The 26,117-nt window shown below is 31.8% G+C and overlaps 1 protein-coding gene across 50 annotated transcripts in view; it reads right to left on the bottom strand.

Annotated features, from left to right (window-relative positions):
* Positions 1–26,117, bottom strand: part of ens (MAP7 domain containing protein ensconsin) — a 237,449-nt gene that overhangs the window by 18,122 nt on the left and 193,210 nt on the right. For 26 of the 50 annotated variants that reach the window (XM_088183141.1, XM_088183169.1, XM_088183173.1 and 23 more), the window contains one exon: positions 8,787–8,846. In XM_088183141.1, the coding sequence (XP_088039267.1) occupies positions 8,787–8,846 (60 nt within the window). Of the gene's footprint in view, positions 1–195; positions 298–8,786; positions 8,847–26,117 lie in introns of all 50 variants that reach the window. The other 24 variants (XM_088183134.1, XM_088183136.1, XM_088183160.1 and 21 more) reach the window with 1 other exon arrangement.

Below are 26,117 nucleotides of genomic sequence, written 5' to 3'. Positions count from 1 at the left end.
TAGCCGAATCATAAAAAAAATAACAGAGAAAACTCGTGCGTTAGTTGTATATGTATATAGAACTCAATGAAAGTTAGATGGAAAGGATAGTCACACTCTGATTAATCAAAACTGTCGAACGTTAGCTCAGTAGGGATTTTATTTTCGTATCTCCTTCGGTGAACACCATGCGAATGTCGATGGTAGTGGTTTTACCTGAATCGTAACCGTTAGTGAGGTCGTAATCAAATTCGGGATCTTGCCCAATGTAGGCAAACCAGTGCAGGGTGTGGCCCATGGATTTTGGCCTTTCGCGCCCTGTGCAATTTCAATCAAATAATGTGTCAAAACATGTGGTTTGCTTCTACCGCAACAAGATATGTAACCATATAGCATGTCTGCCGTTAAGCGAAGTTATCGCTGAACTGCTGACACACCCGTAACATCAGAGTCATGTTTTGTTAAAATAAAATATTAGATACTTTTTAAAAATATTTTAAGTTTTAAGCCTTTCTATGCTACTGATATATATATATAAAAATTAGTCACTGTTGCGACATTTTTTCTGATATCATATTTTATATGAAATAATACAATTAGGTGTGTTTTGTTTGCTGCTCAGTGTTGCCATATAGTAAATTGATTTGCTACATTTTTTAAAAGAAAGTGTTTTTATTGTTTGTGTTTGTTTGTATATCTCCAATTTTATCTGAAACTGCTGTCATTTATTATATATGGTAGACGACTAAATTTAAAACATTAAAATAATTTAAAAACACTTTATTTATTTTTAAGGCGTTGTTATTCTTTTGCCCGATATTCATATTTCGAGTAATCTAATTGTTTTTAAAATAAACATATCACCATATTTGTGGTCCTAAGTTAAAAAAATAAGTGATAATATGGTGTGTATTCTTAGAGAAATTATCTGTCTACTTTTCAAAACTGCCTTCCATTTTTAGAAAAAAAATTTCAATTATATAAAAAGTCACTACTAAAAATTTATATAATTATAAGTTGAAACAATTTAAAAAAACAATTGACAAAAAATAATAATCGAATATCAACAAAAACAGAAACGCAAACGCATTTTTTCATTGAATTCCTTAACCCTTTGAAGTCTTTTGACATCTTTTCTCAAGCTATTTAAAATTATATCTTGAAATTAATATTATAAATAAATAAAACGTACTTGAAATATTTCATTTATTACATAAATATCTCTATATAATACAATAAAAAAAAAAAAAAAAAAAACAATTTTTATAAATAATAATAAACTTTTATAATCTAATAATATTGATATTAGTACTTTTCTTGAATTAATATAAATTAAATTTCATTTAATTATAAAAGTAAAATTTCAATAAAAAAATAAATCAATTATTATAATTAAAAAAAAAATTATATTTAATTTAATATAATACTATTTATTATAAATATATAATTTAACTTCTAAAGTTAAAACAAATAATTCTGCCAAAATAGAATATATTTCATATAATATAGAAGAAATAGCTTTTTATAATATATTTATATACATAAATATATGTATATTAAATATATTCATTCAAAATAGCTTGTAATTCAGGCAAAACTTATTAAAAAACTTTGGACGACAAAGGGTTAAAGTTTATTGCAAATACATGTGATTAAAACTAAAGTTATTCAATGAGGTAAAAGTTATAAAAAAACTTAGCAATTCTTTGCGATCTGTTTAGATATTTGTTGTGCTAGGAAGACCTTACCTAAGTCCATTTAACAAGCAAATTATATGGCCATATTTCACCTGGGCACAGGGCTTCCGACCCGGGTAGAACCGAAACCGGGTACTTGCATGTTTTTTTAAAGAATATTTGATTTCTTCGTCTGAAATATATTTCCCACACAATTTTAAAGACGCAAAATTCTCTGACTAATCTTCTATTTCGAAAAACCCATTTAAGGAGACCGGTATATCGAAGAGAAACAGGAATTCCCTATTAAATTGTTTCATTATAAAAGTTTTATGACACATTTCGGCATCCTCAAACAAAAAAAAAAATTACGAGTATTTACAAAAACACACACGGAATACTCGGGGGACGGTAGTACACAAAAATAGCATTTAAGTCTATTATTATTATTGTTATTTACCGTCAGTAATTTATGATTGTTAGTCTTGATCGTTTGTAATTAATATTTAATATCAATTTAGAAGTAACAGAAAATATTTATTCTACATTTTTAAAGAAATGAAAAGAGCAATTCTGCTTGTACATAAATTTTATGACGCTTTCAAGTTTATAATCCGCACTTCATAAAGTTTCTGTTAATCCTTTGTATCATAGTAGAAACACATTTTTGCTGTCAATAATATATTGGGACGGGTGAGCCGTTTTATGTGTTTTTATGATAAGCAAATTTATTATATTAAAATTCTATTGTTTATTTTAACATATGTATTACTATTTATGTGTGTTCATGGATATTACGTTTAAATAACATATTACCAATTATACATTGATTTTAATTTTTAATTCAAATTTTTTTTTATTTCTATATATTTAAGCAAAAAACGAAAAGCAAATATTTTACTTTATATTATACGTTTATAATATAACTTATAACTCTGTGTCAGTATATAATAGGGGACAAAAAGTACCCGGTTATTTTATGAAAAATTACCAAAGAACTTTGTAATGAATTTTGACGGGTATTTGGATGCCCTAGGCAGCATATAGAAAGCAATATACGACTAAAGAAGCTGTGGAAGCGTAGCTTCTATAGCATGCATCACCCACGACACTTGCATTTCAATCAGAATAATTCAACATCAAATTTTAAGCACTCGTCGATCATTAGAAAGCATCGTTAAACACGATCACACCGAAACCCCTACACGTCCAAACAATTAGATTACGCAAAACGCCACGTGATTTGTCAAACGGCGCGTGCGCGCGTAAAATTTAATCCGTCAATTAGATCCGTCGCGTTTAACCCGTTAACTTTCACGTCAGACTGACGGTTCAAATCGCCGTCGCGCTTTCGCCGCCTCGAAAATTGAATTGAATTCATAACAAAACGAGGCCCACCCCCGCATTCGTTCACAACGAGTTCACAAGTTGGCCGTAAACAAGAAACACCCTTTGAGAACTTTGAGCGAAGATTTGTCGACTTAGCGCGTACAAGCGGCATCCCTCGTTTGCATATAGTTAGGCAGCTAAGGGATGTCACCCAGTTCCGAATTGATCGAACCCTCGGGGGCAAAAAACGCTATACGAAAAAAGAGCGACGTAATGCGTCAAACTGTCAGAAGCACTCTTCACGTTAAAAAAAATCAGTATAAAAATGGTTCGCGTGTATCAGTTTTAAACTCGATTTGAAAGTGAAACGAATTTAAAACTCTGAACAAGTAGATTGAAAGCACGAAACGAATTTTAATCGGATCAATTTATATATGAAAAAATAAATTAAATTGGGGTTGTATATATATCAGTGTATCGAGCGAGTGGTTGCACCGAACGTCGTTTATCACGAGGCCGATAACGTTTGGAAACAGCTGGTCAAAGAGTCGAAAGTTTTCGCATTGAAACTTTGGAAAAGTTTCAACGGAGGAAGCATAGAATATCCAGCGCCGCTGAGACGACTTTATATCAGATCTAAATGTATATAAACGAACCACAATGCCATATCAATATAATTTCGTGAGTTACGACAGACATTATATTTGATATCTATCAATAATCAAAATTTCCGTTCATAATTATGTGTTCAGTCTCATTAAGAACGAGAGAAAATTTGTTGTGTAGGTATATTTTAGAGGTTTGTTTTTCGAATTGGGAACACTTTTTCCAGCGACAGCTGATTTGCGCTCAATTTGGCTTGCCATTTCAGAATGAATAGTCTTACGCCAGAACAACGCTAACGAATTATGCAAATTTATTTTAGAAAACGTCCACCCGAGTAAGTAATTCGAATAACCATGGATCGTTTTCGCACCACGCATCCGCAGAGACGTCGTACAGTGCGCACCGAATAAGCCGCTTGACCATCGTATGCGTCGTACGTTCAGTGAATGGGTCAAAAACGAGATTGCTCTTGATCCTCATTTTCACCATTAAATTTTGTTCAACGATGAGGCTCATTTTTGGTTAAATGGCTACGTCAACAAGCAAAATCGCCGCATTCGGAGTGAAGAAAATCCACAAGCCACTATTGAGACGCCGTTACATCCACAAAAAGTCGCTGTTAGGTGTGCTTTATGGACTGGTGGAATCAATGGTCCATATTTCTTAAAAAATATTGCCGGCCAAAACGTAACAGTCAATGGAGAGCGCCTTTATATCCATGATTACTGACTTTTTCGTTCTCCAATTGAATGGTATTAATGTGGATCAGCTTTGGTTTCAACAAGACGGCGCAAAATGTAACACAGAGCGCGTCGCAATCAATTTATTGAAGGCAACATTCAATGAGCGCATAATTTCGCGTATTGACCTCCATAATCGTGTGATTTAACACCTTTGGATTATTTTCTGTGGAGATATATAAAGACGCTAATCTACGCCGATAAACCAGAAACGATGGACAACTTAAAAGCCAACATTCGCTGCGTTATTGCCGATGCCCAGCCGCAAGAAAAAGATTTTTGAAAAGTTACGATGTTTAATATATAGAGACGTCATTTCAGATTTCTCCAGGGTGGGGCAAAATTGATTCGTGCACATATTATAATTAACAACGAACAGCGCGTATCAGAAACGCGTAATTTATAGTCGTTTTAATAAATTTATTCCTAATATCAGATACAAGAATAATTAGTGCTAGATATATTTGCACAGATCTCAAATGTTTTTGAAGACATTGTAGCGACCATATGTGCCACGTCTAACAAACATATATTTAAATTCCAGGTGCAGCGAGATAAGGGATAACTCATCAATGCATATTTCAATTAAATCTCATAAAACGTGCACCACAGAGAGAATCTATGCCAATAGTTAGATACATAAGACAACCTTTGTAAGATCTTTAAGGAAATCTGTGCCACTTTGTATTCCAGAGAATCGACGATACCGTGTCAACAGAGAAGCTTCGCTTTGGATAGTAACAGATTTATAGAAATAATTATTATTTTCAAATATGTATTTATAAAAATGTAACACACACAAAACATAATCAATTGTCATTTAGAATAAAAAATAATCAATAAAACGAAAGCATAAATCATCATTAAAGTTTTTGAGATTCTAATGGATCTCGTTTATCATATTATTTGCTTCAATGTTATGACTCATTATTACATTTTTTCTAAAAATAAATTATATAAAAGCGACGGAAAATTTTGCTTTTAATTCATGAAAATGCGACAGCTGAAAGACCTCGGTTTCAAAGAAATTTCTCATCCATCTTATAGCTCAGATTTAGCTCCAAGCGATATTCTCTTGAGAAATTAAAAAAATAATACCAGGAAGTCGTTTTGAAAGTGGCGAAGAATGACACAAAAAATAATTTAAACATATATTATGTAAAAGTAGCGAGAGATTATAAAAGGCCGGCTAATAATATTTTAACCCACCCTCGTTCTTTCGTTTTTGATCAAATTATTAATTATCAAAAATAGTTTTTAAATATTTTTATTTTTTTTATTGTTGAAATCATTTTTGTGAAAATCATACGATTCGCGTAGGTCGCATAAATGAAAAGAAGAGTCGTGATATTGGTAGATAGGGACAGATTATGAACCACCAGTAGGACTTGATTTCTAAAGTCGAAATTTCTTGACATACGTATGTACAGTCCGTCCAAGATATGAACGCTCATCGTCACAGTATTGGTGAGAAAATATAATAGGGTGACCATGTGAAATTACAAGTGCAATTCATTTTTACTTTTTAAATTAAAATTTGTTGAGGAAAGCGTAAAATATAAATTTCTTACTTATTTTGTTTATTTATATACATATTTAACTCAAAAACATGAGAACAGTTTTGGTTTTACTCTCCAGGTTGAATATCTGTTCAATATAATATTTTTAAAAATACCAATAGAATATCACAGGAATTGTTTTATTGATTACAAAATACCACAACATGACAATAATTTATAATAAAAATAAAATACATTATTATTTTTAATTCAATTTCCAACGTATGGTCACTCTACCCTTAAAACAGCCCTGATTTAGTATTGGTAACGTTCTCTTATTGGTGTGAGCAAATTCGCGAAAAACTGTGTATGTATGCATGCATGCGTACACGCACTCTTATTTCCAACACAACGATTATGAGCGTTAACATCTTGGATGGACTATAATATGTATGTACATATTAAATTGATTATAAAATTTGACCGTAGTATATCGTTAATATAACATAAATATAAAATCGTAAGTATATAAAAATCGCTTATTCAAATTTTTCAATTTGTCACTCAAACACGACGCAGATAAATTTTATAAAATAATAATAATTATATAGGAATTTTTATTTTTATTTGTACTAAAGAACTTATATATGTATGTATGTTTTTTTTAGAGGTTCGCAAGTATTAATATTATTGAAATCTCAGGATTCATCGCTATAAAAACTTATTGTTTGATATTTCGGTTATGATGCTCTAACAATGGTCACGAATTTTCAGGAACTTTTTTTAGTTCTTGAAATTCCTGACTATGGCTGGAACATCACAGCCGATTGATTCGTTTCTGAAAAACATTTCAGTTAAACTTCAATAATAAGATATTAAACAAGTTAAGTTTTACTAACATAAAAGGAAAGCTGATAATGGGTTCACATTTAAATCAAATCGGCGGTAGAATCCATTAATAAATAATTCAGAAAAACTATATATATAAAAACATTAAAATCCCTATTAATTATTATAACATTTATGCGATGCAATTGGCTTGCAAGCATTCTCATCTGTGATTCAAACCGGCATTATAAAACACGTGACATTTAATCACAGAGCTAGAGAGACGATCCCAGCCGCTCTACGAAATCATAGCTGACAATAATACAACTCGACACCCCAGCGAAGACTCTATGACTTCCAAGAGCTGCCATTTCAACTCCACCGCCTATGTTTCTCTATATATATATATGTTTAGAAAATAATCTTACTGGAAAGTCACACCCCTTCGGCCTCATTTCTGCATACTTTTGTATATTTTCACTGAACAAATTTTAGTATTTATTAATAATGTAATGCATATATTTTTACAGTGAAAAATATGAAACTAGCTTATCCGGAAAAGGTTGTATGGAGCAAATGAAAAACACTACAACAATATACAATACATATATAATAAGAGGCTGTTTTAGATATATTCAAACATAAACTCTCAGACACGACATTAACACAAATATAGGTATTTTTCGACGTTATCGGCGTCGTCCACGTTCTCAGGCATAAAGCTCTCAAAAATATTCAGCCGAAAGGTCGTCGCATACTACATCAAGGAGCGTGCGAATAGAGAGAGGGTCTTTTCAGCAATTTTAAAGCGAGAAGTCAGGCGCGGCTTTGTGGCCTCTGAAAATAAGCTTATGGCGGCTGACCCTCTTTTGTCGGCGGCCCCTTTATATCGAGAGACGATAAAAGGCGAGGATAAATCACACCAAGGAGAGGAAGACTCTCCCTATATATATTTTTTTCAGGAAAACTTCTCGCGTAATTTGACCGGCTGACGTTTAAAATCGAAGGGCGTAAATCGCATAGGGTCCAAGCGACAATTCCCATTTTTTCTACCTCTGAATAATATGTGCTCATTTCTGATTTATAAGCCATTTCTACCTGTCAATTTATTATAGTGGTTACGAGAACAAACAATGATTTGAAAATGTTTTTATTTGCGGAATTAAAATATGGTAATGCGGATGCCGCGAATGAAAGTCCGAAGCATTAATATATAAGCCAAGGGAACAATGGTTGAAATGAAGAGCAAAAGTTAACCTTTCGAGGGTGGGATCGGTTAAAAGTATGGGGAGTCACGCGAAAGCGCCGCGTTTTTTCGCGTGCAATGCAAATTCCGGCTGACGTGCTTGCGAAAATATTTTTATTTGTAATGAGTTGCCCGACAAACAAAATAATTAATGAGTTAGATTAATCGAATTAATAAAGGTTGAAAAAATACTACAAAATGTTCTTGAAATGCAAAAAAAAAATACACCATTATATTACCAAAACTGATTAATTACTATTTAATGTGATACAAGTATTATTTTTAAAGCACCTTACATTTAAAATATACTGAACTTGAGAATCTAATTTTATTATTTAATATTCATTAGCTTAGTTTATATATTTATAAATTAATTATCATTCCCCAAGGGCACGTCTAAGACTCATTTTTATAAACGTCTGTCTGATCACATCGAACCGATTGTTTTATTATTATTCAAGTCCGCTACAATGGCATTAGATTAGTGACGCTCCAAGAAAGAATCGAACACCCATTAAATTATCAATCTCCTCATTACACAATGTGGACTATGCAGACAGAAAAGACATCGAGTGCTGAGCGAAGCGTGAAAATTGCGTTTTCGCGCCCATTCGAACACGACCGTTGTTTTTTATTATTACAATCGTGTGCGTATATAAATTACGGTCATTTACATAATTAATATTTTAATTTAAAGTGGCGTGTAAAAATTCGCGATGAAATAAATTGAAAACAACGCGCTGCAGATCCGACAGACTGTTGTGTGTGTGCGAGCAAAGTTTGATTTATGCGAGATCATTAGCGAATAAGAAAGTTTATTCGCCGCTCGTAAATTCGACGTATTTGTCGTGTCTTTTTATTGTTAGTGTGTATGTTTGTATACCTCTGGTCGTGGACGTCGGTCTGCTCTGTCGATGGTTGGCCTCCACTGGTGCCGCGCCCGCTGAAACAACAATAAGCAAACTGTAGAGAAACATAATTTGCAAAATTAAACGAGCGATGTGTAAACATAATTAAGGTAATCGATTTCTGAACGGCGCCGTAGCATATTATCATATTGAAATACTCAGATAAAAGCATTTTACCAGGAAACAATCCTTTAAAATCCTTCCAAAGATTATCATTGACTACTTTTTACATAAGATAATATATCCATATCTTACTTATTACCAGTTACCAGTCTATTCATTTACTACTCAATCCGCCACCAAAACATCCACAGTTTAGGGTTAAATTTTAGGACCTTTGCTATCACAAATTTATTCACTGACCACACAATCATTTAATGCTGATAAAAAGCTTCAAAACAGAATCAAAATTCACTGTATATCAGGCGCGTTCGGTGAGATACTTTTCCTTTCGTTCGCTCGCGTGTTAAGTGACGAGAGTGAGTGAGAGATAAGGGCGTGCGTTCCGCACGCCCTTATCTTTCACTCACACTCGTCACTTAACACGCGAGCGAGCGAAAGGAAAAGTATCTCACCGTACGCGCCTGCTGTACATCTAACCAAAAGCGTCGCAGTAATATTTTCTCGCACAATTTATTTATTTTTATATTATTTTAATATCTTTTATAGAATAATTTTAATTTTTGAGCCTTTTAGTAGTGAGTTAATTTATACACATTTGTTAATTTGTTAGTACACGTATTCCGAAAATAAAATATTCCACCCGGTAAGAATTATTCTGTATTAATTTTATTTTTTTATTTTTAACTTATTTTAATACCTGCATATTATAGAACAATTTTAACTTTTTTGAACCCTTTCAGTAGTACGTTAATTTATTCACATAAATTAATTTGACGTTTTTTTCCATAAGTATTTATGTTATTATTAATTTATGATTATTTTATGTTGTATTTATTGCAAATTTTATAAATAAATATTTTCCTACTTTTTGGTTTAGTATGTTTTAATTTTTTAACACTACTATGCATTGACAGGTTACAACGGAAAATTTAATAATTAAAAATCTGTTATGCCTATCCGCATGGATGTCCATTAACAGAGTTCCAAAGCGTTAAAACCAGGGCTGTGGAGTCGTTTAAAAAAAACACGACTCCGACTCCGACTCCGATTCCGATATTTACCAATAACACGACTCCACTCCGACTCCGACTCCAACTCCGACTCCGACTCAAAAAAGTTTAATTTTATCAGGTATTTTTGATGTTTTTCTACGCGTTTTATATTCATACGCTATACACATTCATCATTACGCAATTAAAATTTCATAAATTTCATAATTTAAAAAAATGCATTTTATATAAAAAATGTTCGGGGTCGCTCATTTTTCACGACTCCGACTCCGACTCCAACTCCGGCCAAAACACCACGACTCCGCGACTCCAACTCCGACTCCGACTCCGACTCCACAGCCCTGGTTAAAACCGTTGGGTCCTACTTTACTAAAAAAAACACAAGAATTAGGTTAATTTCTATATATAAAAAATTGTAAAAATTAATTTTAATATTATTTTATTATTTACTATACAACATTTTTGACCACTTTACTATTTTCTATTATTTATTTATTTAAATATTTTTACCTCTTTACATTTTTGAATATAAAGCAGATAACTAGAAATATACAAGAGCTATTTTCAGAACAAGTTTCATGTCGATAATGATTAAAACTACGGCAGTTATCGTGTCCTCAAATACTTTTATTTTATTTTTATTTTTATTATAAATTAATTTATATTTTTAGCTCTTTATTTTTTCTCTAAGATTGTTTTTAAAACACTTACAATTTTTTATGGCACCATTTTGAAATAAAGTGGCGAATTCGATATTTACGTCTATCTTAAAAAAAAATTTTTTTTTTAATTTAATTATTATTTTAAAATATTTTTTTAACTATTTACTTTTCTCTATCAAGATTTCTTATTTTTTTTATGTTTTGAATAGTCGCCATTTTGAATAAATATGGCGGATCAGACTAGCTCAAAAACTATATATATATATTTTTTTAAATATCATTACGATAACACTAAAAAATGTAAGAAAAACGCATTTATTTTATCTTTTTTTATATTTTAATTTCCATTTATTATATAAATGTTTTTACCTCTAAGCGTTTTTCTTAAATTTTAATTTCAATATTTCAATGTATTTGAAAATCAAAGATGGCAGATCAGGGTAGCTAACAAACTTAGCAGAAATATGTGCAAGATTTTATTTATATTTTAAAATACCCATATTTTTATCCGAATGTTATTAACGGAGTTACGATTTTTTTATATTTTAAATAGTTTTTGAATTTTAAATAAAGATGGCGAATCAGATAAACTAAGACGAAATAATCACAATAACTATTTTTATTATATAATAAGCTTTATTACGATTATATTGAAAAATGTAAAAAACATTTTTTTTTGTTAAATAAATTGCATTTAAAAAGTTTAATTACCTCTTAAAAAGTTATGACTAAAAGTTCAAATTTAACGTATTTTTTTTTATCTTTCTAAGTTGACGATCTTGTTCTAATTGGTTAAATAAAAAATATTGGTAAAAACAGAAAAAAAATATATATATTCGAATACTTTTTTTCCATTTTTTATTCAATATTCGAGAAATTGAGAATCATAATTCAAGACTATTTTTTAGATTTTCTTTGAGGGATAGCTCGATAATTTCTGGTTTAAAATCAGGGACGATATTTAAACTTTTCTTAAAATTTCATTTTTTTCTAGCTAAATTCAAGGGGGGGGGGTGGTAAATGCCCCCACCTGATCCACCAAATGACGTCCTTTAGCATCTACGATTTGCGTACAATGGGACGCTATTCGCGAACCGATGTTCTACTCGACTTCCTACCTGGGCTGTCGTGAGATACAACAGCGATTGATGAAACCTGACGCGAATTTATTAAAGTTTTATCAAATAACAAAGGCTTGTACTGTCACATATGAACCGCGCTGAAGCAAATAACTACTCAATCACGATGTTGCCGTTTTTGGTAATCGATTTCCGAACACGGGGCTCGGGGTATATTAAGTTTTCCCAGGTCAGGACGAGGGAGAAGGATTAGAGGCGACGTACGACCCCATTAGGGGTCGTCTCATTACCATTTTACATGCGGCGCCCGCATAACAAAGTAACCCCGGGATCTGTGATTTTAATATAGGCGCCACGAGTTCGTTGTATAATGGGGGTATTCGGTTTTGCATCGAATATATGTGTTGTTGAACAAGGGATGAACAAGGCTGGAAACATTTTTTAATTAAAAATTTTGCACGACTACACAAACAGAGATTCATTTCCCACACTACTCACTAATAAATCAACATAAAAACAATTAAAAAGAATGGACCTAGATAACGTCCTTGGACTGGACCTAAATCAGGAAATGTTTAGTGAACGCATCGCTACCCCAAGAGTAGGGATAGATATAACTAAGAACGGATAGTTTCATCACCTCTGCAGCATTGACTGATTCGCCCCGTGATTAGATTAAGTCCGTAATTTCCTCAAGCAGCGCCTCCGCCCCCGGAGGCGTTCCGAAGACCGCCATTAAACGCTCCAGTGCCGGCTAATGGAATAATTCGCTGGCGCGTAATTTCGCAATCAAACAATTTCATCCTACGTGAGAAATTATCCCTCTCGTACATTTCAAAAGCACAGCTTAAAAGCCTCGAACTTTACCCGCGTCAAAGGTGGTGTGTTTCATAATCGTCATAATAACGCAAGTTAGTGCAGTTTAAACTTTCGTCGTAAACTTGGAGAAATTTAACGTTTAAACCCGCCGGCGACTCGTTTCGACTTTTTTTACGATTTTTAATTTCCCGGATGAAACTCTGAACGCAAATGGCCAGCGGTGTTAAATGGAATTTTCACGTGACGTCAGCGGAAAATTCGGTTTCGAGTCGTTAATTACCGATTTGACGTTTGACGCTTCGACGGGCGTTAACGTTATTTGCTGTTGCTGAAGCGTACGTGTGACGTGTAGCTATATCAAAACTATACACTGAAGAAGCGCAATAAAATGCTTATTCGCAAGGAAAAAAATAAAATATTTACTCGGGTGTCACTTGGAAATATTCCGGGTAACATGAAACAATGTTAATGTGATTTATTTTCCTGACAATTCTCGGCGGAATCCCATTTCGAATATGAAAATAAAAATAGCCGACTTTGGCGCAAATTGTTTTATAAACATAACAATAAATATAGACTAATGTTTCAAAAAGGCATCAATAAAATCGGATGTGAGCTACAAGCTAAATTTATTCATGAAGGCCATTTTACTTCAGAGCTTAGGTCAATTCCAATAGTATTGTATACATATCTAAGCATACGAAAATATATTTATGTTTAAAAAATCAGTGAGAAAATTATATAATATAAATTGCTAATAAATATATAATAATTTGTTAATAAAACTAATATTTTTTTTGTTCCTATGCAAAACAACGGCATTTGAGTCTGAAAATGGGCTAGCGATATGACGCTAAAATTTCCAATCCGGCGCAATTACATATTTTTTCTATAAGCGTTTATTACAACATTATGTACAAATTGCTGCTGTATGTTCATTTTCTAGTAAATAAGACAAAATTTAAAATATGAAATACGATTAATATCAATAAAAAAACATTATATAAATAAGTTGAAAACTACAAAAATCTTCTATAAAGTAGATATTGCATAAATTTCTGAGCTTAAGACTACTTAATTTTTTTTACTTCACTTAGAACCTACAACTATTTACAAATGTTCTTGCAGCATTCACAAATAAAAACAAAAATTCCCAAAAATACCTTTTTTATCTGTCTATGAGTATGAAAAATATTTCTTTATTTAATTCTATGTATTAAAAATCTAATATAACGTTAGTTTGAAAAGGTGTTTTATAAATTATTTCTATTGCTATATTTGAAATGACTAAGCATTCAAGAAACTAATAATGGTGTTACTCTACACCTAGCAATCGTATGTTCTTACCAGTCTAATAAGTTGTTAGCTATACAGTTAAATTTTATAGTACACTTTTTCTGTTTAATAGCAGCAAGCTTTTTGGATCTGTTCTCTGATATGTTCGGAGTCCAGATCAGTGGCGTCCCGTAAGAATTTATAGTGGTGGGCAGCATTAAATTTGTTTTTAATAAAACTAGAATATGTACTTTATAATATATTAGAATTTAACATACATAAAAATATTTAAAACAGGAACATTTTAAATATTTTATTGAATTATTTTTTTCAGATGTATACCCATGTATGTAACGCTCGTCCTTTAATAAATAAAGATATTCATAAAATGAATAAGCTGCATATTACTTATGTTTTTATCTGAAACGTTAGTAACGTTCAAAGTTTAATAAATAAATACGAAGAATATAGAAAATAAAATAATTGGCGTTGAGCTTTAAGGAAAATATACTGAGGGATCAAAAATAACAAGCATGAAGCCATTATATTACGAGACAGTTTTTAAAGATATCAAATATTAAATTTTATGAATAGTTATTTTAATCATGTCAATGTTTTCTTTTTTTATAATAATATGTACAATATTAATAGTCATATATTATTTTTATCGCTTTATTTTGAATGACTTGAAGTTTAGAATTACATGTGTTACTCCATACCTAGCAAGCATATGCTATTAATTAGAGTTCTGCGATATGTTACAGACCTGAAGCAATGGTTCTAAGCGAACTATGTATTATTATATTATGCAGTTGTACGATGCGACAAATCTCATGTTAATTTTTAATTGTTAACTTTGGCGCTTTGCCAAAATTATCGTGTAACAGTATCATTCATTATCGATCTATCACATAATGATGTTGCAGTATGTTAAATAAGGTTTAATGGATATTCCGATATGTAAATTCAATTATAATAGCAACGTTGAATGCTATATATTTTGCGCTTAATTATTGTATTCATGTTTATTGATATAGGAAATGTCGAGTGATTAATTTTAATTTGATTAGATTGCCGCACATAAAATAAATGAAGACGTTCAACATATGTATTATACATACGACTCGAGACGAATAATTAAATCCCTCAGTACCTAATAAACTAATCCTAAACCAACACCGGACAGTTTCCTTGAGGGACTATTTCCCATTCGTGAATAAGGAACGGAGGAAATCTTTCGAGTGAGATATACGCACGTGGTACACAAACGTTTGGTCAACGGGGAAAACAACTACGTAAGAAGAAGGAAAAAAAACAGCAAAAACAAAAAAGTAAGCGAAAGTATGGTGCGGCACGTAACACACGTTCGCAACCCTTTGAATGCAGAATGCGTGAGCGAAATCGAATATTTGGGTCGCGTTTCTATAAAAAAATATTTGCGGAAAAATACGGATACTTTTAGCTAACACGCTATGGGGATTGGTTTTCATTTTTTAAATGGAGATGCAACTTTGGTTGAATAAAAAATATATAAATAATACAGGGAGGTTCAAAAGTAGCTCGACATTTTTATTTAAATTAAATAACATTTTGGTTTGTTTATATGTATATTTTATATTATTATATAATAACAACAACAGAATGAACTGCAATATTATTTTGGGTCTTATAAAATTGAAAAACTTGTACATAACAACGAAATTTGAGTCTGACAATATGACGCCAAAAATTCCCATTCGGCGCAATTACTGCTTTTGTAAATAAACGTTTATCACAAAATTAAAATTACAGAAAAATACACATTAAATTAAGTACTGGTCCAGAACCATTTTCTGGTCAACAAGAGTAAATGAAAAATATAAAATAAGGTAAATAGTAATAAAACATACATAAATGATTTATTTAAACTATTAAGCATTTTACAGACTGTTCAAAACTGTTTACTTAACTGATAATCTGGAGCTGCTACAAATTAAATTTATGTCAATAAAATATCATAATGCATTTTTTGTTTATACTTTAATTTAGCTAGGTCTTATGTTATTAGTTATGTATATAGTAAAAAAATATCGGTTTTAAGGCTACAATTCCAGCAAGTCCTTTGGACCAGAGTTTCGCGACATGTAATGCCTGAACTACACTCTCTGGAAGTTGGCCAAGGTTGGCCAAGGACGGAGAATATAGTGGGTTACTTCGGTCAAGTTCGGTTCTGTCCGCTCTAAAATCTCTCGGAAGTTGTCCGTGATTACCGAGAACGGGAGGTAAAGTGGGGGTAATTCAGTCGACTTGGCCAGCTTCGAGCGCTTCCGAACATTGTCGGCAAAAGTCGGAGCTGCTCTTTCGAGCGCGAGCGGTGAGATACTTCCCCTTTCGCTTTCTCGCGTTTTAAGTGACGAGAGTGAGAGAGATAATGATATAGTATTTCGCAAATTGAGATAGAACGAGTAACTCAGTTCAATTTCAGTATGCGCGTAGGCGTCCTATGGTTAACACGCATGTCGAGCGCTGCATCGTGGTCACATGGTCAAGTTATAATACCACATGCTTATCGGGGACTTCAACAGATTCTTATTAACTTCTTTAAATATTTTAGAGCATCAAAAGGGATTAATTATATTTTTGATGGTATATTCTTCTAACAGATATCGTTATTATATTTTTTTTCATATAAAATTGATTAGTGGTACTTGATTTTTTTTTTAAATCGTTTCGAATATCCTTATGTATTTTCCTAGATCGGTTTATATAAATGTCACACCATAACGAATTCTTATTTAGAATCGATGGCGACAAATTCTAGGATAGTCACAGATGTGGTGTTCGTATTCTGAAGTATCATTTTTATGCCTTATGGCATTTTGCAAAAGCCGACAAAGATTTTGCGTAAATTGAATATTTACGACCGAAAAGTTTTCACTGATATTGTATTAATGAGTGCCCACACAAACTTTTATAATTATCAGTAGCGTAATTTTAATAATATGACAATTTAAAAATTGCGATTATTTGGCACATTTTTTGATTGCGCGCAAATATGCCGGCTGTACGTGACAGAAGCCACCGTCCGGACGGCATATGAAATTTGCGACAGTGTGGTCGCTTACTCGAAGTCGTAGGTCTCGGCCGAATTCAGTCGTAACTTCGGTTTGGACAACTTCCAGAGAGTATAGTGCAGGCATTACAGATGTATACCCAAGTATTTGTCGCTCACCATACATTTAATGCAGTTTCTATATTTATTTTTCAGATGTTAAGGCAATGATTGCCTGCGTGTTATAAAAACAATTGCTTTAGTTTTGTCTATATTCAATAAAATAACTAAACATAATTGTAACATATTTACAATTGGTTTAAGACCGTAAGTACTAGTTATTATTGCTATGGTATCACAGCAATAAGTATTTTTAAAAATAGGAATGTAGTATGTATAATGAAAAGGAACGGCTTGAGCATACTGGAATTTTACGCGGTATCGAGAGTTCAATATTTAGCGAAACAACATATCTCGATAATCAGGGGTTTCATATTTAAATAATTTATGGCAAATGATGTCGAATTTTTTTTTTATATTTAGTATCAATCATTAACGTTAAAACAAAACTGATGCTATCCAAAAAAAATCGTTGGTCAAGATTCAAGCGGAGCTACACCGAAGCGTCCGAGACAAACATAAGAAACCCATGACGAGCAGCCGCTTTTCACTGCAACTATACGAACAGGTATGAAATATGTTTTAACTGTATAGAGAAGGGTTAACATTAGACATGATATTTACCCAGAGCTTCATAGCAGTGGTACATACATACATATCATAGCAAAACGTGTATATGAAGGCGACCCGATATTTCATTTAAAATTTTCTTCATAAGATATTCAGTAGCGAAAAGGGTTACGTATCTACAATAGAATAGGCATATTCTGCATGCGCGCGGACCGATTTTCTCTACCCCGCTAGAGAGCAATAAAATATGCGCACCGTTGCCTACGTATTCCTCAAAAAAATATCAAAAAGCAAGCGATCGCATCAAAAAACTTTAATCGAATTCTTTATATCCGTTTAGGGGGTGTTTTATTTATTTTTTGAGATCAGAATCGCTGTTCCGAAATTGAATTAAGCTGTCGAACAGTGAGATTTCCGACAGAGAGAAGAGGGTCTGTATACCGCAAGAGATGTCCAGTTGGGAAATAAATTGATTCTCGTCGAGGGGACACATTAAAACCGCCCTCGACTATATTGTTATAATATATTACACTAAAGATTGACTGTTGGGTGAAACAACCACCAACTTGTGCGGAATAGACAAATATACAATTGCATGAATCAGGTCTTTCTCGTTTTCCCGCACCCGTCAGATATCAAACTCTTGTATAACTTATTAAACATAATCATGTTAATAAGAGTGAGCTTCCAATCATTAATGTCAAAACGGCATTCAGATTTATTTTAAATAAATTGGTAACTATAGTGAAAATTGACGATGCACTATCAAACGAATATGAGTAAATTACCAATTGTTGAGTTAATATGTAAAAAATTGGGCTACGCGGCAAAGTTATAGTAGAGATTTTCATTGATCAAAACAGCAAATCTTGTGAAAACATCAAAAAATTTGGCACTGAGAATCAAACTAGTACAGCAGGAATTTATGTAATTTATTGGAATATATGCAAAAACTTCGTACATTAAGAAATAAATTATAATATTTTTTTATTTTATTTTCTGTTAATTTGTTTGAAGCTATTAAGCTATTGTAAATAAATTAATAAAATAATAATAAAGTTTAAAACTGTTTGCCTAGGCGCTAACCGATGCTCTGCTTAACTTCCTACCCGAGTCGTCGTTAGATACATCCGCATTGATCAAACGCTGCGCGAGTTTGCGTGATGTAAAAATATTAATACAATTATTGAGTTTTAGGAGAGCTTTTGAAACAATAGACAGAGTAATAATTTTGAAGAAATTATTTGTATGTGAAATAGTTTTAAGATGGTTTGATAATTATTTAAAAAAGAAAGCAAAATGTTTAATAAATTTCGATTATTCCAGAAAGAAAATAACATCTCACGGTGTACCACAAGGGTCCAAATTAAGACCATTGTTGTTTGCAATATATATTAAAGATATGATTAATAATATAAAAAAAATACAGGTTACCGAGCGTTTACACTGCAACGGCGCCGACACGGTTTGATTGCTTTTGACGTGAATTTTTGACTATTGTTTTGCGCCCTCCTATTGACCAAAATTCAATTTTAATATACATTGATCAGCACTTTTATATCAGAAGTCCATATATCGGTAAAGATAGCTATCATATTTTTAAGACATTGTGTAATTCGAAGTGCAGACAAACTATGGAGCAAATTGACTGTACTTCTTTCGCTTATTTTCCTCTGGGAGATGACTTCCAAAATTATAATTAGTTTTAGAACTTACATTAGGTTTGGGTTTGAACAGCAAATATATGTTTCGCAACTGTCAAATTGAGTTTCATAGACATTTTAAAGCAGCAAATAATATCAACAGCGCATATTAGTTTCTTTTATGTGAAGTTTTGATTATTTTTTTAGCTAAATAAATAAATAAAATAAATAAGAATATCATCGAAGCTGTAAAAAAATCCAATGAATCATAATTGGGCTGTCAAGTCGAAGACATTACAATGCGTAGACAAGAATTTGATTTGAAAAATCATAAATAAATTGATTCTGTTCAAAAGCTTCTGATAATACGGTTTTTATCAGATTTTGTAAGGATCACTATATTTTTTTAATAATAAAATATCCAATAATCTTATTTTCAGACGTTGCGAGTAACTCGGGTAACGAGGCTTAAACGTTGTATCCCTTATTGGGTTATTCGATGCTACATTACATTTATTTTGCAACATTTTTCTCAGAACCCTCGTCTGGGTTTACCTTGTTCGCCGTAATTTATCAACCGTCTTTTTAATATGCATGTACTACGAGTATATTCCACTAGATCCGTCAAGTCTGAGAAAATCTAAAAGTAGCGTGACGTGACACAATAATTACTCGTCTCGATTGAAATAAACTCGACTTACGTCTTACGTTCGAACGTGTTAAGTTGATTAACGCATAACGTAAACGCGACACGGGAAAACTGTGGTAGGAAAAACTTTTCACACACGACATAATGCCATTAACGGTCTTTGTAGAAAAAAATCGGCGCAACGGCGAAAATATTTTGCCGCAATGCACTCGGGAGTGTGTACGTGAAGGGGCACGTATTTACGGAAACAAACGACACGTGATTGCATTACATCATGCGTTCATAATTGATGCTGCGCTACTGCCAGGGTTATGTGTTGTTCTAGGATTTGGTAAGATGGCATGAATAAGATATGGACGGGCGATATGGTTGTGCGATGGAGGAGAAAAGAGTTGATTAAAAACAATTGGAAAGCTAGTCGATCGTTTTTGCTGGAACGGGCGCGCGGTGGTACAAAAGTAATTTGTAGAATTAAATAAAGAAACTCGAAGAACAAAGTTGCAAAACAAACGTTAATGGTGTAGTTGATGAGAGTGCTTGAAAGTTGCTGTTTTATTAATTTTAATTGTCTTTGATACATTGATAAATTATTGTGGTTAATACAAAAAAAATAATTATAAATTATAATTATATTATTTTATTTAATAATCAGTATGAATTACTATCATATCAGGATGGATCAATATAGATTTTCCTATTTTTTCCTGATCTCACGGATGAACACCGTAATATATAATCGATCTAAGCTGTACATAGTAACATATTATATATTAATTATAAGCTGTAATAATATTTAATTATTAATAAAATAAATGGCACTGATTTAGCCTTGATTTTGTCTAGTGTCTATTTAATTTGTAGTTGTAGATTATGTATAATCCGCTATAACGCATTGGGCTATCATGACTATTCTAATTATTATTGTTTTTATTTTTATCAAAGTTAAAGGTTGTTCCATTTTGTGGGATTGAAAATATTTCAACACAACGCAAAAATAGTTTTCCGAGAAATCACAAGAAATAAAGCCATGTGCGCAAAGAATTTTAGAACATTTGGATACCGCACGTTCGCCAATTTTTGTTCGTCCATTTCTTCACTATTCGTTACTTGATTTTTATTTAAGTGTACCGTTGCAGTGTTTACAATCCATCGTCCCTTTTATGTTTTGCGAAATTTATATTATTTATGACAACCAATAGGCAAAATAATGAAAAAAAAAACGATTATGATTTTTTTTTATAAATAAAAATTCGAATGCCGCTGCCGGGGCTCGAGCCCGCAACCTCAGAGTTACTAGTCTGAGACGTTACAAACTACACTGTTCCGTCTTTAATTACAGGCGGTTCGACTTTCGCACAATTCACTATTTCGCATATTAAAAAAAAACATTTTGAAGATGAAGAATATTCCTCTAGCCAAATATTTTATGTAGATGAGACAGGTTTATTTTCGAAAACTCTTTAACAATGAAAAATATTAATGAAACCTTCACGCATCTTGACAAATTTAAAAATATTATGGAAGATTTTGATCCCAATGGAGAACGCATATCTCAAGTGCGTAGGGCGATCAATAAAGACATAGCATGTTATAAAATACTATATGAAGAAAAGAAAAAGAAGAGTGGAAAACAGTTAACTCTTGATAACATTTCAAAGGACACACCCGCAAACTCCACTTAAACATGTCTCTTAAACATCTCATATTTACTTGATAAATAAATATTTTAAAATACACACAATTTTAATTTTTTTTACTTCCCTCTACTTTCGAACATTCAACATTCGCACACATTTTCAGGAACCAATTATATGCGAAAGTCGAGGGCCGCCTGTAAATAGAAAACTAACTAATAATACTTAATTAAATAGAAGATTGTCGATTAGGCCAGCAATAAATTATAGGACGATCTATACGTACATACCTAATAAAATATCAATAATACTCTCGTTTTGTGTTGCCGCGGTTAATAAAAACCGGTGCGTGTCGCGTATCGTCGTCGTGCAAAAAAGATTATTATTATCTAATTCAAATATACAAAAAGAGAAAAAATAAATATTATATAATATATTAATAGGGATTTTCATTGCCATTGAGTTAATATCATAAGGTAACTTTTTAAATCAATTTTAGGTTACGTAGGCTATTTTTTTTGAGCATACGAATACTTTGAAACGCTTTCAGCATCTTATAAATATTATGAGCTAGCAATTGTATGTCATTTATAAAGATAGGAATGAATTTTATCCCTGCGGTACTCCAGAATGAGAGAAATACTCGTCGGAGCAACGATTGCTATAGCTCACACACTAACAAAATATTTGTTTACAGTGTCTTTATTATATTTAGGCAGTAACATTGAGTTACCGAAAATATTGAAAGGATGCAAAAATACAATCCATTGATTGATCGGAATTGCGAACAATTTAATATTTCCCGTTCTTAGAATATTATTCAAAGGAATACAAAAACGATATTTTGGAATACATTGGCGTCGTTACTAAAATGCGTGTGTGTGATTTCAAACAAATTTATGTACTGACAAATAAATTATTTCACTCTAACAAACGTCATTCGTAATTGATTGAATCGTCACGTACACACGAAATACGCGTCACATTTAGCTTTCGCGTTACGAATTCGCATTCCGAGCTTTTAATTAAAGCTCCTGCGCACACATATCAGTATTATTTATGCGAATAATACACACATAGTTTGGCGACAAAAACCGCCGCACATTTGCGGCAGCCCCTATTGTTTTTGCTGATCCCGTTTAATCCTTGAGAGAGAGCGCGTGCTGCGCGAAAGCGCGATAAAGCTTTCTTTTGTGGGAAACGAATTGAATAACGTTAACGTGTACGTGGCGAATATATACGAATGTGCGAATTTAACCGAAGTCTTTGTGTGCCGCGTAGTTAATCGCGCAGAGTTATTGCAATGGAAACTCGAGTATCAATATACATAGGTAGTTCAAAAAGCCCATTGTATAGTATTTCATATTATTATTCAAAATGCAACGCACTACGTACACACAGATAATATACACGAACGCGTATTGAACAACATTCGCCAATACTCTTGAATTGAAAAATTGCTAGGAGGGGAGTACTGTACACAGCTGATACAAAACTATGCGTTACTTTGGTAACACAAATTGATACATAAATAAACAGCAATATTCACAACCATAAGTATAAATAAAATATTATACAATTTTAAACCATTTTTCAACACAAGTATAATCTTATTATTTTTAGTTTATATTGTATATATTAACATAATAAAATATTTTAAACAATTTAATTTTAATATTTGATAATAATCACGCGTCTATAACAATACACTTCATACAAATTTGGTTTTATAAATAGTGTATAAAACAACGTTAGCGTACTACGTTGATCCTCTTCTTCCCACAAACAATAATTAACGTAAAAAACGCGATTTGTACATTGTCAAGAGCGAGCGCTATAAATCTTCAAAGAAATTAGATTTATTTGGGACGTTAATGGTTATATCTGAGATACGCCTTGAAATGGGCCACTGTAAGTCGAGAACGACTTGTATTTTTGGTCAAAATATTACGTGATATTGCGTGTATGTGTATGTACGCTCAAGCGTATTTTAAAACGTATGGAACGTTAATTTATTGCCGGGTATTTATTTAATCGAAGGCACGTGATTCGAATCGGGGTTTTGGTTTAAGTGTTTGCGCGTAATAAATTGACGTGAAAAAATTAACGTCCTAGTATTCAAGCAACGTAGTTATCGCGATTGCAGGAAAAATGGTTGTCAATGAATTTTATGTCGAAAATTGGTGCTTTCCAACGTAATTTAATCTTACCTAACTGGGTTTATTTTGGGATTTACAAGTAGATTTAAATTAAAATCATTTCTGGTTATTCAAAATTGTGCCGTAAAAAATTGTTAAATTTTGCCTAAATATGATAAAAAATACTATCGATTATAAATACGGCTACATAATTATGAAATTAGATCTGCTGATGCATTTTCTCTGATGTTAGGCACAAATTCTTTAAAATATATTGCATTTAAAACCATCAATGATTTACCAAAATCAACTAGGAATAATAATTGCAAAGAAGTTAAAGAATTTTTTTGATGAATTGATGCAAGTTTAATAAAATAAATTTAAGTTAATAAATAATACATATATCATATCACTATATAACTGTTATTATTGTTTTCCTTCAACATGTTTTTTTTTCCTTATTTGTTTTTTTAAATTCAATAAGAAATATTTTAAGTATATTTTTCTAAATGTAAACGTATAAAATTTATAATTTTAATGTAGCAAATTGTAACCACAGAAAATTATATTAATAATTTTTAATTTATGCATGTTTAAAAACATTAAAAGTCTAGAATGGATAATATTTAAATACAACAGATCATTAATAAAAAAATTAATATAGTAAATCAAAAATTAAAATGTACAAAACAGATGCCCGCCATTGATACGTTTCTGAAAAACATTCATGTTTTACTAAAACAGTTAAAGTTCAATAATACTAAATTAAACAAGTTAAGTTTTCCTAACATAAAAGAAAAGCTGATAATGGGTTCACATTTAAATCAATTCAGCGGTAATAAAATCCATTGATGAATAAATCACAAAAATTAAATATAATTTGATTTTAAATAAACTCCAACTCAATAAATAAACTCCGGCATCAGGGCAATTAAAAGGAAAATGTCTGTACTCCTTGATAGTATGACGATCCAAAATCAACTGTCCGGCGAGGCGCAAAACTGTTGATATCCCTGATGTGGCGAAGGAGAGAGTTTCTCGGAAACAATAATTTTTCTCAAAAAACAATTTTAAAGTGGTTCTGAGGAACGCAGTTTAAAATATGTTTCCAATATTGTTTAACGAACGGTCGCCGCACATTATAATAAATTTATTTTTCCTCATTTTTTAAAACAAAAATATTATATTCTATAAAACTTGGCCTGGTCATTGATTTATAACGAAATACGAAGCTCTGTCGAGTCACGACCGTATTTCCATGGCCTTTCTACAAAAACTCGCATTTATGCTTTAAAAATGATATTACAAGACTTGAGGTATATAGAGCCATCTATGAAGAAGCATTTATAGCATTGATAAAATGACATTTTCAACGTCGCCATGGCTGTCATAAGCAACTAGTGCTTTTGTAATTTTTAATAAAAATGGTTGACATTACAATGGTATACTAGGCTAAGGTACTTTAGCATATAAAGGGTTAAGGTGTGAAGATAAAAATATGTGAGTAAAAACTATTTTTATATGAATTTATGTCTATGGAAATCATATAAATATAAAACAAGACAGAGGTTCTCTATAGTTCTCAAATATCATTCTAAGAATATTGTTTCATTAAATCTGCCTAATAGTTGATCGCGCATGGTTATTAAAAGTTATATAATAAAACATATGGTTTTTAATTGTAGAGGATTTTATATTCAAGATAATAAAATTGTATATAAAGCTGGACACATCAAAATACAGGCAGACCTGAGATTAATGGTAATTATTTAGGTAACGAGATAAGGGGTGACTCATCGTTGTCATTACAAACTCAAATGTTTAAGATAGGCTTACGCCACATTAGGGTACTCCATAGAAATCCAACGCCACTACATTAAATAACAATTATGTTTTATATGTATTAATGTAACTATAAAAACTAATAATATAATAAAACCATTATCAACAATAGCGTTTGAAATAATATATACCTAATCAATAAATGCGCATGGAAGTACACGACAGATATAACTCTTACATAAAGGGTGGACTTCTCCTTTAGCTTTATTAATTAATTGCTCGAAATACGCTCGCACGTAATACCGCAATACAGCATATATTTGTGAGAAGATATAGCTAACGATAATTACGATAATGTCGTGTTCGAGACGCTCGTGATTTTTAATTAAAAGTATTGTATATAGTTGACACATATTTATCTCAGTTTTGTATCATACTCTGGATGCTGTCACCATGACACATTACATACATGTAATTATCATAGCACATTATGAACACGTGTAACGCATTCATTACGTTTTAACTATAATTAAATAAATATTCAGTCACTAGAAATACAGGATCATACAATCGTATTATTCACGGAGCATCCTAACAAATAAAAAATAATCAAAAGTAAATAAATTCATTCATCGTTATATTGAAGGATATAAATTCGACCCAATTCTTCGCATCGGCTAACGTTGCATGCGAAATATTTTGCAACAACAACACACGATAGCCGATTTGCACGAAACTACCCCACAACCGCATTCATCATTCGTTTACGTA

This window comes from Plectrocnemia conspersa, unplaced genomic scaffold, assembly GCF_051122295.1.
Source record: "Plectrocnemia conspersa isolate PC_06_02 unplaced genomic scaffold, ASM5112229v1 ptg000003l, whole genome shotgun sequence".
Classification (NCBI taxonomy): Eukaryota; Metazoa; Arthropoda; class Insecta; order Trichoptera; family Polycentropodidae; genus Plectrocnemia; species Plectrocnemia conspersa.
This window is presented reverse-complemented; position numbering and strand designations above follow the sequence as displayed.